Source organism: Octopus sinensis, linkage group LG5 (assembly GCF_006345805.1).
Source record: "Octopus sinensis linkage group LG5, ASM634580v1, whole genome shotgun sequence".
NCBI lineage: Eukaryota > Metazoa > Mollusca > Cephalopoda > Octopoda > Octopodidae > Octopus > Octopus sinensis.
In genome coordinates this window covers 21,802,528-21,821,961 of record NC_043001.1, presented here as the reverse complement: position 1 = coordinate 21,821,961, position 19,434 = coordinate 21,802,528, and the positions used below count along the sequence as shown (strand labels likewise).

The 19,434-nt window shown below is 27.8% G+C and overlaps 1 protein-coding gene across 4 annotated transcripts in view; it reads left to right on the top strand.

Moving 5' to 3' along the window:
* Nucleotides 1-18,142, top strand: part of LOC115211676 (double-stranded RNA-specific adenosine deaminase-like) — a 100,190-nt gene extending 82,048 nt beyond the window's left edge. For 3 of the 4 annotated variants that reach the window (XM_029780317.2, XM_029780316.2, XM_029780318.2), the window contains 2 exons: nt 101-4,958; nt 14,849-18,142. In XM_029780317.2, coding sequence (XP_029636177.1) covers nt 101-332 — 232 coding nt within the window. In that variant the 3' untranslated portion in view covers nt 333-4,958; nt 14,849-18,142. The remainder of the gene's footprint in view (nt 1-100; nt 4,959-14,848) is intronic. The other variant, XM_036503214.1, reaches the window with a different exon arrangement.
* The last annotated feature ends 1,292 nt before the right edge of the window (nt 18,143-19,434 follow it).

Below are 19,434 nucleotides of genomic sequence, written 5' to 3'. Positions count from 1 at the left end.
CAAATTAATTTCTTTTTTTTTTTAATAATGATTTTATGTATAAATAAACTAACCAATATAACAATTTATAAAATAAAATTCATTTTTCATTTTATTCTAGGATTGAGAAAAATCTATTCTCTCGTCTAACAAAGCACAACTTGTATGAAGAATTTAAGAGAGTCTGCCGCAAATTTGATCGTAATGACCTGCTTACTGCCCCTTCTTATAACAAAGCCAAGATGATGGCTACTCCCTTCCAGACAGCTAAAAATGTGATGCTGAAAAAATTAAAAGAAAACAATTGTGGTACCTGGGTATCAAAACCCATTGAAGAAGAAATGTTTGCTTAGAGGTATTCAAGGAAACTTCACTTTGCTTCAATCCAGGTACAATAGACAGAAAACGAACAACAAAATTAAAATCATGTCTTTTCTTCAGCTCAGTGGCTGTTTTACCAATATTTTTTCACCGATATTGGTTTTCCAGAGTAGTGTTATCGTTCCAAGGAGAAACTGAACAGTCTATAACCATATATCTTGAATTTTGCCAATTTACATGCTGTTAGGAAATTTAGAAATCTTGTTAGTTGGCTTGTTAAATATCACTTGGAGGAGACATAATTAAATTCAGACATTTAGAGTATTTCAGTAATCTATTTGATTTCAATTTGCATGATTTACACTTCTTTTGATTTCGACATCTTTTTGTGGTTAACTGATGTTAACACACGTTTATCATATTGAAAATATTTACTGATTAGCTAAGTAATTCACTGCAATCACAGTTTTGCTAGAATATGTGAGTTAATCTGATTCTAAAACTCCAATAATTAATTTTTATTTTATTTACCTCCCTGTTTCAAAATAATCACAATTTTCATTAAAACAACTTGGTCTAGGACGAGAACAATAAGTTGCACTTAAAGAAACATTGATAACAAAAGCACTTATTTATTGTATTAATTCTAAAACTGATTTCTTGAAAACAATCAATATATTCACATTGTTTATTACAACCAAATGAAACTGTTTTTAGCAATAATAGTGCCAGTAACAAACATTAGACTGTTGTTTGAACAATATAATTATTATGTATTTAATGTTTTTCTTGTATAATCTGTCAGTTTACCAAAAATTACCTTGATCTCTTTTTTTTTTAAAAAAAATTTGATTCCTTTTAATAGATACTTTGTAAATTGGATTACATATCAAACTACTTCCACATTTGCTTATAACACTTATAACTCAATTGAAAGCATCTCTTACACAACATGCATACACACAGACATTTATATCCAATTCTAGTCTAATTGTTGTTGCTGTGAATAATTCCAGAACATTTGCTTTTCCTTGATGGCTTTTTTTTTTTTTTTAAATATTTGTAAGGTTTTATTACGAACCGTCTATAATCCACCATTATTCAAATTGTAAGAAAAAATTATAACTATTTGTTCTTTTAGAAAGCTTTTAAAATAACATTTATAATTGGTGCTAGATATTTTTAAGGCTTTATGTAGAAATATTTGCCAAATTTTTAAAACAGCTTAGGTTTATTGTCAAACTTGTAATTAATATCATAAATCTTTTTTTTTTTCTGATATAACTTTGAAAAGAAAAAAAATGAAAACCATGATTCCTCTGCAACATAATTAAATTTGAACAACTATGTGCACATGAAATAACATTTTGCTGATAATGCTGTCTTTTTGTGGATGTATATCGTTAAATCTCATTAGAATGTTCAGTCTGATTCCTACATACATTTGCCATTGATTGGACTTTATTAATGCAAATACATTTTAAATATTCTGGTTGTTCTGACAGTTCTTGGTAAAATGTCATCTATATTTATGTCTCCTCCATATATCAATGTAATTTATCTTTTATTGAATTCTGTATACATTTTTTTTTTCGTCTCTTTTAAATCTTATTTGTACAGATTTTTTTTTTCCAATCAAACCGCTATGATGTTCAGCATGTATAATGTAGACAGTTACATGAGTTTAAGGAAACTATACAACGAGAAAGAACTCAACAGTTCTCTGCAAGTGTCATCTGAATAGTAAAATGTCTCATTTGGCAACATCCTATCATTGAAAAACAATAGAAATTGTAGGAAACCCTAATTTCCCTACCATAAAAAGTTCCAGATATTGTTTCTGAAACAGTTGTCTACATTTTGGTGGATGTATTTAACTACTGATGAACTTAAAAATGTAAGACACCAGAGAACTATTTCTTCAGTTAAAACCCACCTAAGATTTCTTTTATAAAATGTATATTTTAGAATTTTTCATGTACATAAGTTGTGTGTGTCTGTGTGTGTTTACAAGTGTTTTAAAAAGACTTTAAAAAAAAAAACGACCAAAATTAATCATGTTCCAATTATACATGTGCATGTGTGTATCCACATCACACGAATATATGCATGCACATATACACAAATACATGCACCCACATAAACAATCTTTTATCTTTACATATCTAAGATCAATCATGTCTCAAGAAATAAGTTGTTATCTTTCAAGGTTTCTAGTTGGTAAGACAGATTACCAGCTATTCTTCTAAGCTAGGAAGTGTATGAATTTGATTAAATTCTGATCTTTTATTTCAAATCAGCTCTTGTGTTGTTAGTGAATAAAAACGGTGTGTATTCAGTCGTGTATTTAGGGAACATAATCGAAACCAGTTGTCTGTGTACAGGAGATTAATGGAACTTGAATTTTGTTCTCACTATCTATATTTAAAGAACTCTTAAATGTCTTGATGTACCACAGTCAATGTATCATGAAACCTTGTTTCAATATTTTAAGAGTTATTTACATTTAAATACAGATACATGAGACTTTAAAGTGTATGATACAGGAACTGGTAATATTACATAAATATGGGAAAAACTGTCTCAAATTGAAAATATAGGTGTATTTTTAACATTATGTATACACATATATTTGCTTATAAGTAGATAAGTATATATATATATGTGTGTGTGTGTGTGTATCATATATATATATGTATATGTATATACATATATATACAAACATACATACGCATAAATGTAAGAGAAACAATGTATTCATTCATGTTCAGTAGATGGCTATGTGCAAGTGTGTGTGCATATATATACTTGCATGCATACATGTACTCGATGTTTATCATGATGCGCATGTGTGTAAAATTATATTGTGGAGATTTATATATGCCTTTTCACATTTGAAGAAAATCTCTAGAAAGCAAATATTTTATATTTGAATAATATTTCTTCCCCTATCTCGCTCTCTCTACATTAATTGATTGACTTCTCTCTCTAATTTGTATACCAGAGAGAAAGAGAGAACAAGGGCGTAGAGAAATACATTTATCTGTATTAACACACACACACATGCACACACAAACCTCAGATTCATTTGCATGCACATGGATTTTCTTCATAGTATTTGATATACCATTGTCCCTTTTTTTCTTCTTTTTTTTTTGTTAGGTTTCGTTTCTCATCCTAAAAAAAACATATTTATTTAGTTTCTTTCAAAAAGAAACTTTTTGTACTCATCAATCATGACATTATAATTTGAAATAAGAATTTTAATCTTATTTTAAAATTGTTCCTTGCTGCATTTTGTAAAATATTTTCTTTTATCTCAACTGATTGATCAAATGTTTTTCTTGTGCAAAGTTAGTTATTTTCCTGTCTCACTAAGTGGTGGCATTGTTAGTTTCTTCTTGGCTGACTTACTACTGTTATAAAGAACAATGGGGAAGCAATCAAGGTTATAATGTTGAAGAATTAAAAAAAAATATATAGATTATGTGATGATAAGTTTTGTCACATATTAATCAGAAATTGGGATTTAATCCTTGAAAATGTAAATTCCAAGTAAATTGCTCTCTCAGCTGAGCTAATTTCTATGTTTCTTTTCGTAATATTTTAGATATGTATTTTTAACATCGTATAAAGGGTATTTCTTGCTACTGAAGTAAATACATTGTATGCTTTGATGTATCCATGAAAGGCTTTTTTAAAACTGATGTTTGCTTCAATCGATATAGTTTCTCTCTATCTCTATCTCTCTCTCTCTCTCTCTCTCTCTCTCTCTCTCTCTCTCTTTGAATTTGTGAAATGTTGACTAAAGCTTTTGACTGACTTCATTTTGGCTTATCAAACATAACCTGCTACAATGTTGAAAAGTATATACATCTTCACATCATGAAAGGTGGATATATTTCATGGCATTTTCTTTCTGATTCCACTCACACTAGCTGGTTGAGCTGCTGTATTCTGCGACCATTTCTTCTGTTCGTTGTCAATATATGTTGCTTATTCAAAGATGCAATGAGAGAAATTCATTTTCAAACATTTTAGAATTAGTCAAAAATTTTGTGTATATATAAGAAAAATGAACTCTCTTTCAAAGTAAATGATATTGCTATGATTCTTAATCTTGACATATTATTACGGTCAACTAAAGAAATTATCATAATGATGATGAAGAAATTTTCAAGTCAGTAAAAAGCTTTCAGTTTTTAAGTATTTTGAAAAAAAATTTCTTCAAAGATTTTTAACATCTGCTCTGTATTTTGTCTATACAAAGGTGTGTAATTTCTGATCTATAATGGGTCAGAGAAATTGAGAGTTCTGCTAGCCAAGTGTAAGACACTTGGCAACTCTGCTACTTTTTAGGCATTGCACCCATTGAAAGGAACTCTAGAAAGAATTCTACTTCAAGAACTAAAATTTCCACCTTTAATTGGATGAAAAAAAAAGAAGAAAATGTGTGTCCATTTCTTATTGTATTACTATTGCCTTTCTTTTCTTTAATTGGAATATGTTTTCAAGAATTAATTTTGCTTTAATGAGTGTAGTATGTAGTATGTGTATTTACATACACTCACACATACACAAACATGAATGTGCATGCATGTTTCAAACAACATATATGTAATTATATACATACATATATATATATATATATATATATAGTATATGTATGTGTGTGTTTGTGTATTCACAGGTATTTATACATATATATATATATATGTATATATACACACACACACATACATATACATGTATATACTTATATGTGTTGCGTGTGTGTGTGTGTATGCATATATACTTATGTGTGTATTTATTTCTATATATATAATGTGCTTTAGAAGTAATTTTCAACATTTAACTTATGAAAGCATCATTTCACTTTACTAATGTTTTATTATAAATCCTACCGAAATCTCTTCTTATTTTCCATTTTAGATATATTGGAGAAGAGACAAAAAAAATTACTGAAATGTTACACTGAAGATTAAAATTAGCTAAGTCATTGAAACTGCTTAAAAATGAAAATGTTTCTATCATGATTTGACAGTTTGCATTTTAGCATTTAAATAATTTCTTCATTAATATCACTTTTAAAAACCTATATGTATGCCTATATAGAGATGCATATAAATACACACATACATAGATACACTTACACACACACAAACACACATATGTATTGATATATATTATATTATATATATGTATGAGTGTAGATTTGTATTTATATATATATATATGTGTATATATATATATATATGTATACAATTGTGTATATATGTGTGTATATAGATTCATATATATATTTATATATATGTATATATATATGTATACATCTGCTTATGCATATGTATAAATAAATATATATACAAGTATGAATATATACTGTGTATCTGTTTTACATATCCTATATAGGAGCCTATGTAAAAAAATATATATATTTATAACCGCTTTCTTTTAATATTTGTGTACATTTCAGCTTTTTTATTGATATTCTTTAACTGCAAAACATATCAAACCACTGCTAAGTGATTAGAGGTTTCAACTTCTAAATGTAAATATTCATTATGTATTTATATTCCTATCCATAGATAGGAACGTCATCATAATAATCCTGTCTCTTGGGAATAGATTCAAGCATGTCTTTGTGTAAGTCTATACATGTGTGTGTGTGTGTGTGTGCTTATATGTGTACAAACATATATATATATATGTATATATAAATGAGGTAGTATCAGAAATTTCCTAGGCCAGGGCAAGCAAAAACCCACTAGTACATAATATATTTCATATGTTATTTCTCTTTGGGTACCATCCCTTTTATAATAGTCCCTTTGGGAATGTACACAACGATCCCAGTGCATCATCTGCACCTGAAAAATGCAGTAGGAGTTCTCTTTGTGAAGGCCGTCCAACACTATATGCGATTCTGTTGTGAGAGAACTGATGGATTGTTCAGCAATGATCCTCATGGATGAGTTCAAAAGTTTTTCCCTAATTCTCTGGCATTTCATCTGTTATTAATCTCACTGAAATGTCATCATCTTGAACCAAAGCTCAACTGGCCTTGAAATGTGCATGCCACTGAAAAATTGCAAAAAAAAAATAATAAAAAGACAACTGTGTTTAACCTAAAGAATGTTTGCCCAGCAAACCTGATGAAGCATTTTAGGGGTCTCATTAACAGATTTTCCACGCTTCATGCAAAAGTATGGCTACTTGTTGCACAAATTTGTGAGCCATTGTAAAAATTGCTGAGCCATTTTAATATAAAGATAGAAAACCTTATGTACTGAACACACAAAGTAGATACCATGAAGCATGTGCCATCTGAAACTTTCTGATAACACCTTGCACACACTTACATACACCTATATACTATATATGTATGTATGTATGGATGTGTGTGTCTGTATATTATATACATATAATACATATACAGTATATATCCATATATTTATATATGCATATTTATATGTGCATATATATTTATATTATATATAAATTTATATACTATATATACTTTTTATGTATGTATAGATATATATGAATACACACACATTCATGTATATATATATATATATATGTATGCATGCAACATGTATATTAAGAGGTATGTAGAACTTTCCATAATTTTGCTTAGTGTTTCCTTTCTTTTTCCCAACTTAACTTTGTAAATCTTGTTTATTTGTGGCTTAACTTCTACTTAAATGTTTTTTTTTCTTTCATCTATTGGTTCAGTGAAGACAAAACCTACTCTTTGAGTAGAACGGTTTTGATGGTGGAATTTGTTTATTGTAAAAATGTAAACTTGAGTTGGTCAATTCTGCATACCATTGTTTGTTGAAATGTTATCTGTGAGGAGCATTTCTAGTAAACCTCATTTGATTGTCATTATTATTGCTGTTACCATCATTATTATTATTACTATTATTATTAAAAGCAATTTTTCTTGGGATCTGTGTGATCATCCTGCAATCGGCATATAGACCCCAGTTTATTTATATGTATATATAGAAGTGTATATATGTATATATAAATAGACAAAGGAAGAACAGGCTAGTTATTACATCAATTTATGATACAGAATTGATATTAACTGATGCTATGGTGATTAATCTGACAAATAGCTGAGCTTGAAATAGGAACAGCGTTCTCATTTCATCTTGTTTGGAATATATGTACATATATATATATAATATATATAATATATATTATATATATATAATATATATATATATATAAAACATTCTCTTTGCAGAATTAAATACCATGATGTTTTTGTTTACAATGTGATAATTTGACATCAGGAGTAGACGGTAATTAACAACTAACTGTGATATATAATATAGAATCACTTTAAGCTGTTATTTACATGATGTGTATACATGTATACATATATTAGGGTTGCCTTTACTTGGTTTGAACAAAAATATATTTGGGATCAATTTTTTTTTTTTAAATCAAGAAATATTGAAAAATATCAGATTGAGATTAGGAAACTGTTCTAGTGATTTTACGAAAACCTCATAGAAGTTTAATCACAATTTCCAAATACTGATTTCCGTTGCCTTTTGTCAATGCTGGTAAAAATTTTTTTAAATACAAATTTTAAAAAAACACAGATTTTTTTCAAATCTGTATTTAAAAAAATATTTTAAATACGTCCTTTTTTAAAACAGATGTTTTAAAAACAGATGTATTTAAAAGATGTTTTTGTAAGTATTATTGCTGTAATATTTTAGCCAATTCGATATTTGTTAGTTTTCATTCTTATTTTATATCTGGCCAGTATTTCATTAATATGTTTTTTTGAAAGTAACATTAGCGTTAAGGGATAGTATTTCTAGAAAATCATATACAGTGGTTTTAGCCTCTTTTCTATCAAAACTTCTTCATAAACAATTGAGCATAGATATTGGCAAGATAAACTAAAAACTTGTCTAATTTTCTTCTTTATGCTTCTGACTTCAATCTGATGTGAGTCTAACCTTGTCTTTCAAGAAATTAGTGGATTTTGAAAAAATGAAATACAGATTAATATTTAGGCTTATGGAAGAAAATGAATTGGATGCAATCATTGAAACAAGCAGATAAAATATATTACATGAGATACAGATAAAGAATTACTTTCTCCTTCATCATAGGATAAAAAAAACAATGTTTAATTTATCAATTCGTGAAGGAAGAAAATGATGCGTTGAAGACAATTTCAAACATCATACAAAAATTACCATTTTTGTCTTCCACATCTGCTCATTTTAGTTTTAACTGTATTTGTTTTGTGTTTTAGGCAGATAATAAATAGTATGTGAAATACCTACAATTAAAGTAAATCTTAGCAAGAGTCATTTATGGTTTGGTAGAATGAATAACATAGTATTAATTGGCAAATATTATTATGTTTCAAAATACAAGAAATAATCCCTATTCCTTTCTCAGGAAGGTATATTATCCTGACTGGCAACCCTGTATAATGTATACACATGGCAGAAAAATTAGCTTGTTGTATTTCTGACAGTCATTGATAAACAGACAGCTCTAGGACTTCTCTTGAATTAGTGTATTTCAAAAATAGTTTTCACTCTTAAAAGATAAATTAATGATTTATCAGAGCTTGCTTTTCTTCTGTTACTATGAATCCTATATCAATTTTAAAACTTATTGATTTAGGACCTCTATTTTTTATTGATTTGTAGGAGTTTATTTAATCAAGTTGGTATCAGGAGATTTTGATTTTCTATATAGAAATACTACTAATATTGCCCTTAGATTATCTCTTTTATTATTAGTTTCAATATTCTTCTCTGTTGGGGGAAAAAAAGCAAACATTAAAATCTAATATGTTGATGCAAAAAAAAAGGAGAAAAGAAAAAAGGTGATAATGGAACTCACATCTGAATTCATTACATTTTTCCTTGAAAATGTTTAATAATAATATTTATCATGAAAATAATAATGATGATACTAATAATAATGATAATTATAAATATTAATAATAATTATTAGACAATTTTTTTTTTTTTGTGTGATGATTATGGTGATGATGGTTTTACAATATTTGTGTCTCATGTAAAGCAAGCTTTAAAACATTGTATTCATGAGTTTTAAATCTTTCAACCAATTAATACAACGTGGAATAGTAAAGCATACAGTTTAAACAACTACATAGAAGAGAAAGACTTTGCTAAGTGGAGAGGCATATTTTACTATGGTATTTGAACTGAAAAATGATAATACTAATAACAATAAAAATTTAAAAAAAGAGAAATAACATAAAAAGATAACTACTGTATAAACATTCTAATTATTATGCTAGTCCTTGTGGTTGTTGTTTCAAATGCATCTTCGTTCAAAGCCTGAATTTTTCTGAACCTTTAAATATATCATTTCTAGTGAGAAAATTTTACCATTTTGTATAATTATTGTTAATAAGAAGAGATTAATTACTAGTGTCATAGTTTAATAATACATATTGTTTCTAGAGCAATTAAATTTTCACCATTAAATTTCTCTTCGTAGTTTTCAGCTAATTATTTATTTCCTTGAAAAAGTAAAAGGATTAAAAAAAAAAAAAGTATTTCATATACAATTGCTATTGAATGTTTTCTTACTTTTATTGTCCATTAAAACTGAAAAAAAAAACAAAAAAAAACAAAACAAGACACTTGCCCCATCCCTATTATTTTCTGCTTAAGGTTGTGCATTTTTCTTGACATTATAAATGAATTTTGCTTTATTTCATTTCCATAAGATTTTTTTCATCTTCAGGGCATAAAATCCTTGAGTGAGGATTTTATTTGAGTATTAAACAAGTTGGAGTGACAGCAGAGGTGAGCTAACTCTCACATAATGTGATGCAAAGTTTATCCTTGTGAGAGTGTTTTTATAAACATATTTTTTAATAAGCACTGACTGATATTTTACATTTACCAAAACCAAAATTTTCTGATTGCAACTATTCAAATATCTTGATTGAATTTGTGACCAAATAACTGTATATACCTACATGTATGTATGTATGTATTTTTAAGCTGCAGACAACCACATTATATATACATATATATATATAGTGTGCGTGTGTGTATGTATACAAATATAAGTGTGTGTGAATATATATATATATATAATATGCGTGTGTATGTATACAAATACGGTTTGTATGTATACAAATAAAAGTGTGTGTATGTGTGTATATATACACACGTACACACACTCACACAAACACACACACATGCACACACAGTATGATGGTATTGTCATAATGATCGTTCAAAGTTTAAAAAAAAGTGAATTATTACTATTGCAATAGTGTCATATACATGGAAAACAATTTTTAAAAATAGACATTATAGAATGAGAACAAAGAGTATAGTGTTTAAACTGATAATTAACCAATGAAAACAAATTTCAATTAGTAATTGAGAAATGTTATTTCTTAATTTTCAAAAATATTTTATAAAGAAAGCTCTAAAACTGGCTTTAAACTCTGGTGCTGTTCTTTCTTTATTTAAAAATATGAAACATTTTTACTATGAACATGTAGGCATTCTTTCACATGTTTGAGGTTCTTGTCTTTTGACAGAGTGGTGATATTAGTACCCTGAAAGCAATGTCTTTAGAAAGATTTGGTGATAATAGTATTCAAAATTGAAATATTTCATTGGAAAAAGACACTATTGTTGTTCGATTTTATGAACTATTATTATCTTTTCTGTGTTGAGGGTATGACTAACTAGCCAGCCAAATGTGATTCTGAGCTATCTACATCTCTTTCATTCAAGTCTTTTATTTTGAATGGAAGAAAGTTAATTTGTCTTCAAGTCGGGTACTAACAATGTGATGATTGTTAACTAGAATTAGATTTAATCTATTTTTGCAACATATCACTTAGACTTTTGTAAAAGTTGACTATTTCTTCATTATTATTATTATATATGATGTTAGATGTTAACTAAAACCAAAAAGTATGGGCATGCATTCAAACAGTCAGGCACATGATGTTACCCTTACACTTCTTTAAGTAAGTTGAAAATTTAGATTCAAAGCAGGAATTTATTTCTATTGTAGTTTATATTTTAAAGCTTATTTGTTATGATGTCTACAAATAATAGTAAACTTTACCTTTACTACGAATGGTCTAAAACTTGTATTTGAATGTCTTCCAGATAATTTTGGACTACGAAAAAAGTAGATAGGTTTTAGATTTCATTCTCATTATTTGACCTTTTAATACTAGAGAACTAACTATACAAAGAAAAATCTATATGAAATGCTTTAACAACAACAATTAATAATAATGAGTAATAATAAAAATATTGATGATGATGATGATGATGATTATGAGCTGTAGGAAGCATTATATTACAAATTCCTTCCATTTCTAAAATGATTGATAAATAAAATTTTCAGAAATAGATTTTAAACATTTTTTTCTTAGCTCATATTTTAAGTATAGAAATAATTTATTGGTCATATTTCTTGCTTGTAAACACTTAAGAAATATGAAGAAAAGGGTATATTTAAAAATCTTTGTTTTTAAATAATTACACTTTTGTTTTGTTTTCTTAGTTTTTTTTTTATGCCAGAAAGAAAACTCTCTGCAAATGTACAATTTTATGGTTGCAGCCATCTCTAGTGCTCTCTCCAACTTGTTGAATACTTTAAACCTACTAACTTTAATTATAACTTACACAATAACTACAACTTTTGAAAGCTGCCATATGTAATGAAATAATAGTCTCCACTGTTACAGTTTGATTTGTCAAGAATTCAAAACTATGTTCCACTTGTAGCTGAAAGCATGTTAAAATTTGTTAAAAAGGCAAACTTTTCTAAAGTTTACCATTTTAATAATTTTACTTACAGGTGTTCTGGAAATTCTCATTAAAAATACCTTATTGTTATTATTATTTTAAACCCCTTAAACCAACAAATATTGGGCAGTAGAAAATTGGACGAAATTCTCGAGAGAGTTTGTGCTTGCTTAAAAACTGATGTTAGAGAACTTGCTAAACTTATGTATCCCCTAAATTATCAGATACCTCAAAGGAAAAAAGGCTTTAAATCAAATTTTAAATCATACATTTTGAAGTATGATGGAACATATATTGATCTAAAAATTAATGACGTTAATTGTAGTGTTACCTTTTACAACAATCAAGTATATTTCTACAAAAAATTATATATACAGTGTTGGCTAAAAGTCACCTGACAGTAAATCAAAAACATTTAATTCCGAGATTTATTTATATTTAACAGCTGAATGAATTTAATAAAAGCATCTAAATATGAAACATCATGAAAATTGTTCAAACTGAAGTCTTTGAGCGACACATTTTTTCCATTTGAGTCTATACAGAATTCCAGGTAGTACAACAAAGTACCTTATTTGCATTAATTAGTTTGAATTCAGTTGCTATAGCAGCTTGCAACTCAGCTAGAGTCCTTGGTTTTCTTTTCAAAACTTGATCTTTCATCATTCCCCAACTACTAAAGTCCATTGGTGTGAGGTCACATAAACATGGAGCCCACTCAATAGACCCTCTATATCCAATCTAATCTGCAGGCGAAGTGTCCAACAGATTACGTACCTTTGGGGATAATGGGGAGGCACAGCATCTTGCATGAACAGCAAAGTATTTAAAGTCCGGTCTATCTCACAGCTGCGGAAAAACATATTCATTCAGCATTTCAAAATAGTTATTGCCAGTAACAGTTTCATTAAAAAAAATAAGGGCCTAATAACCCATCAGAACTGAGAGCGCCCCAAACAGTGATACCAGACTGATTCAGTTGTTCGTAAGTCAAATGTGGGTTTTCAGTAGCATAAATCACATAATTGTGGCGGTTAATTATGCCATTTAAAGTGAATGATGCTTCATCACACATTGTCTTATTGAATAGCTCAGGAACATTGTCAAATTGGCTAATGAACAATGATATTTGTAGCCTATCTGCATTGTCCTCCACCAGACCATAAATTAACTTAGGGTGGTATGCTTTATAGCCATTTTCTTGCAAAATTCTCAGAAGGGACTATCTTGAAATATCAAGTTCAGCACTCTTTTGTGGACTTTGTGTGATAGCAGTAGCCACAGAACCTGCCATTTTTCTGGTTCTAAGACTATGTGGCCCACCTGATCATGGTAAATCTGCCACAGTTCCGTTTTTGTGAAATTGATCTCGTAGATGATAAATAGTATCTCTATGCGGAGGATTTATTTCATCACCATACTCGTTTATCCAAATCACGGACCTGTTGTGCATTACCATATTTGTAGTATTTTTCAGTGACAAAGATTCTCTGTTGTAGAGTCAGTTTGTTCGTGTTTATGGGTTTAAAAAACCTTAAATTAAAACAAAAAATTATCTTATATAAGACTTCACTAATAAATAGACAAATGTAAAAAAAAAAAAAAGTGATATTAACTCACAGCATTCAATTATTAAACATAATTGGAATGAATTGAATATCAAGTATTTATGGAAATTTGATTTACTGTCGGGTAATTTTTGGCCAACCTTATATACATATATATACATATATAATAAATATAATAATGTATTATATAATAAATACATGTATTATGTGTGTGTAAGCTTGTGTGAGCTTAGGTTTACAAACATGAAAAAAGAGTTCTCAGTGAACATAGTTAAATCTATTCCTTTATGTGAAGCTAAATTGTTCCCATATCTACTCTGAGTTTCTCTCATTTTATAAGCTGTTCATTACTTGATGGACATCTATAATACATGAAGTACTTGAATGAATGTGAGTGTATGTATGTTTATGTATTTTCATCTTAAAGTTGCCACAACTGAGATTGGTTCACAACACCACACCAAGAATCACTGTCTTGCATTGAGCATAGTAGTAGAGATTTATGGACTGTATCCATAAATCTTGTCCTTGGTATCATTCTGTTGCGACCTTAGTAATTTTAGATTTTCCAAGCAATTTATAGAAATAGTAGCATAACAAATTGAATTAAAATTTTTAGGTCTCCTCAAAATTTAACACTAGAAAATAAGGTTTATTTAAATGATATAATCCCAAGATTTCAGTTATAAAACTCTAAAAAGAACTTTCAATCATAACTTCCAAAGAGTTACATGTTGGCTCAAAAAGAAGCTTATAAATAAGATTGAAAAAATATGGAAAAATTGCTTCTCTTAGATTTTTTTTTTTTTTCTTATTAATAATGAAATTTGTTAACAGCTTTTCAGAATTGAACACCTGATGATGTATGTATGTTATTTAGTAAATATGCATATCTATCTGAATATTATATATTTCTACTATCTGTATGCTAAGGATACTGCTGAGCCGAATACTCTTAATATACAGATTGTTGAACTCGTGTGAGTGTGTGTATATACATACATACATACATACACACTCGCATACATATATTAACTGCAAAGCTATGAAGTTTAAAGTTGTGTAGCTTTACTGCTAATAAATATAAATATATACATATATTCTGTTAGAACTTCTTTTCCTCCTGTTTTTATTACCAAACCTATACACACACATTACATTCTAGAGTATATATATATATATATAAGATAGTGGTATTTTGCAAGTTAGCAAAGATATACTTTGGTGAAAGGTACAATACGAGGTATATATTTTTGTCATTGAAGTTAACTTGAATGTTAAAAATATATAATTGATACTCATAAAAATCAGTTAATTTTATGATTTGTTCTACTGCCAATATTGTTGTGGGGTTTCATTTCATTTATTTATTTATTTATCTAGGTAGTTATTTTCATTGTTACTGCTGTTATTGCTGCTACTGCTGCCAAACTAAACAGTTGTTCTCCATTTCATTTTACCATTTCTGCTATCTCTGTTTTCATTTGCAGTAGTGATTTCCATTCATTTTCAACATACTACCAAGCAACATTTTCCTTTTCTTAAATAATCTGTTTAGTCCTTTAAATATTTTTTTAAAGATTTCCCTAAAATTAATTAATTAAAATATATAAATTCACAAAATTCCAAATCAAGTTTCTCTTTTGTTTATTTATTTATTTATTAATTTTTTTTTTCTTTAAAATATATTCAAAAAAAGTTTCTCATTTTGTTTATTTCTGTCTTTGTTTTAAACATTGAAACTTTCATAGAAATTCCCAAGTTCTGCAGTGTATAAACATTTACCTATTTTATAAGACATCGAACATCTTCATTTCCATAAAAATAAATGCCCAGATAGATATGTTTCCAATGTACAACTGAATTATGTTTTCTTCTTTCGTAAAAAACAGGGTTTCAAATGACTGTTTTGTTAACATTGTTTCAATGTAGATATTTATTTTATGTATACAAAGCAGCATATCAATAGGAAAAAAAAACAAGTATTTACCATTTAAAAAAAGGCTAATAGCTCCTTTTTTTTTTCTCCCACCAAATTACTTGTTTATTGCATCTCTTATTTCTCTGTTTTCGACAGTTACATGTGTGTATGTATGTAGTTATGCTTGCATACATACATGTGTCACTTCAAAGAATTATTTCAAATACTTATACCACTCTTTTGCAGTGTTGTCTGTAAAAAAAAAAAATGCCACTTAGCACTAATTGATGTTCTATAGATATTGCTCTGTGGCTGCAAATTCCATTACTCCTCCTGTCCTCCAATTTCTCATGTGAGAATGATTTACAAGAATATAAGCGATTTCAGTCGTGAAATTGCAGTTCCCAGCACAAACTTAAAGCTTCACAGCATATTTCTCAAGTCCATATCTCTCTAAGCAGCATTTTTATACTGTTTTCAACAGACGTTAAAAAGCAAAAAAGAGAAAAAAATGAAAACTGAATTTAATTTTATAAAAATGCATTATTCTTTGAAAATAATTTTCTGATGGCGTATGGATTTTGTAACTTACAAATCCTTTCTTTATATGTATTGTGAATTTTATTTATAAAAAAGAACTCATTTAAAATTTATTTTGAAATCTAATTTTTAGTGTTCCTCAAAATAGCATCCTAAATATCTTACCTTTAGCTAGATTTATAAGTATTATACTATAGTATTAGATTAGTTTTATAATGATAAACCAGTTTTTATATTAAAGATATCTCCAAACTATTTTGTCAATTTATACTTTATATATGTGGCAGGGGCTCAGTGTAAAGTAATGGAATGTGAGTAAAATTAGAAGTATTATTCATTTGTGCATATATATATATATATATAAAGCATATATAATAGTGTAGATATAGTAGGGAGCAAATATAATCTCTTTTTAATTTTATATTGTCACTTGTTAAGAAACTTTTGGTTTTTTAAAAGCAAGGATTATAGGAATAAATTTTGGAAAAAATATTCCTCAATGTTTTAAATTACAGCCTTTACCAGTTAGTCTTCCCGTTACATTTGATTCTATAAATTTAGAATATTGCTTAGAGACAGCGATATAGGAAGTAAGTTTTAAAACAATTAAATACTCTTTGCATATCCTTTTGTACGCATCTTCAGTGAGATTTGGACTTGTTGATATTGCTTTTATTCTTGGAAATGATGGACTGGTACTTTTAATTATTTTTCCTTTTTTTTTTAAAAAAAAACCTCACTTAAATTGAGATCATTTTTGTTTTTCTGATATTTTTCACTCTTTAAAGTCTTATCTATTTTCACCGTGTCAAAATTTCTTCAAAGTCCAGTTTGAAGATATAGTAGCTTTAAACTGTAAAACTGTAGGATGTCTCCTTAAAACAACAATGATGATACATTCATTAATAAAATATTTGTATCAAACATTGATTATACTTTGGAGGAAACACTTATACATTTAGATTATGATTGTGATGAAGATAAAATATTTTCTAAAGCAACACCACTCTATTTAACTTTGTGCTAGCATTATCTTTACTCTGTATTTTTTCCCCCCTTTAATTGAAGTTTTTAAAGATAGAATGAATTCAGTAGTCAAGGTTTTAATGAATACATTATTCAAAGTAAAGATCTTTGTATAATTCTTCAACTTTTATGAAACTGATAATTATATTTGGAGAATTGCATGTTGCCTCTTTTTTTTTTTTATGTGTTTGTCATAAAAGAAGCTTACATTTTACACAATCCATAAAAACAAACTAGACATTCTGGATTTTCTACTTTACTTTCAATGATTTAAAATATAAAATGAGATTAACTACTTTATTCACTGGACTTGTTCCAAAACCTTTAACACCAGCCCAATATCTCTCTGATGCTTGTGAAAAAAAAAGAAGAAAACCTTGTCAAATTTAAGTATTTTAAATGCTTAATCTTTACTAAGAATCAGGAACATCAACTGAATGTGCTAATATCTAACACACTGTTTTGCTTGCTATTTTTTGTGTTGACATTTTTTTGTCTTCAACAATTCATCAAATGTAAAAGTAGAATTTTTTGTTTCTTTCTATTTTCTTTTAATGATTGTTGCATCAGAGGTTGAGTATGAAAATGTCATCCGTCAATTTTTCAAACTGTTTAACTTCTCAAGTTCCGTGAACACAGTTTCCATTTTTATTATGCTGCTAAAACAAATTCTTCAGGTTAAAAACTAGGTGTTCTTATTTTCTTAACTGCACTTTTTTTTAAATAAAAGTTTGCATATATATATCTGTGAAATTAAGGGTAGGTATAATGAAGTTAGATGTTAAGAACAATCAGAGTTCTGTCTCTATTACAATACTCCATGCTTAACTGGCTTGTGAGTTACAGTGAAATTGTATAATATTCAGTTATTCCCATAAATTATGTTGCTTTAAATGTAGAAATTTTAGCTTAATTGTTACTCCATATGAAAAGAAGAAATCGACTTTCATTTTAAACACCATTTTTATTGAAATGAAAACACGCTTTTTTATGAACCATTTTTCATAAAATTTTCTTTAGTTCACTTGTCATTTCTTATCGGTGGCTACTTTTTTAATCACTTGATTTAGATTTCAAATCCTCTATTACATAGAAAATATCTTAATCATTATAATTTCTATTATATTCGTTTCAATGGTGCAAATAGTAAAGAGAGTAGAATATATTTATAAAAGGGATTAAAACTATTTTTCTTTTAAATTCTGTTTCTCTTTCTTATTTCTCTCCATTCCAATATTTTAGTCAGTGTCCTTAATAATAATAATCTAATATGGATCTTTACATTATATAAGGTATATATACTATTTAATGTTTGGCTGCAATCCTCATGATAACTCTTTTCTATCTATCCTCTTTTAAACTATTAAATTACAAAAATTAAATTATATCCACTTTGCCAAAATATTCTGAAATGTTTCGTATAAGCATTTCTTAAAACTCTAAAATTCTTTTAGATTGTTGTCCCAATCACGAAAAAGTAGCAAATTTTTAGTACATATTCATCAATCAGTAAGTTTGTTTCCATTGTGCATGAATACAAGATACTGATTCACCAACATACAATAGTTTCCTTTACATGTCACTGATGCATGTTTCAAATTTCAAGATATTTTCTGAAAACACCATTCATTTTCAATGGTTGCCACATATAAGATTTTAAAAAGATTTGCACAAATAGTTTATAAACTCGCAGAAACATCTATTATTCAGAAATGTTTTATATGCATTAATAACTGTTTATTTTCTCCCTTGCAACCCTGCTGAAAGTATACTTTACAATAACAGTCTTGAGCATTTCATTTTGTTCCAGCTCTCTCGTCTTCTCAGTTCATGGATTAAAAGGCTTGTATTCTCTGCTCCATGTCTACATTATTTGAGTTATTATTATTAAAAAAATGTGATATTTGAGCCACTTCCTTGCCAGTTTCATAATATTTATAACTATGGTCCAAACTATTAATCACTGGTTTTACATTCCAAGTTCTCTCTACTTTAAAGACATTCCACTATCTTTGAAGAACTTCATTCAAAATGAAATCAATAAAAATAGTTATATCAAATTCAATTCTTTTAGACTGTCTCTTTAAATATTAATATTAAAGAACAACTGGACTGACCTGATGTATATTATGAGTGGTAAGAAGATGGCATATAATTTTCTTTTCTATTTTTTTTTCATTTTTGTTTTTTTTCCTCCCTAAAACAACATATTCATGTTTTAAACGGTAAAAAGTGAACTTTTTGGTATATATTAAAAAAAAAATTT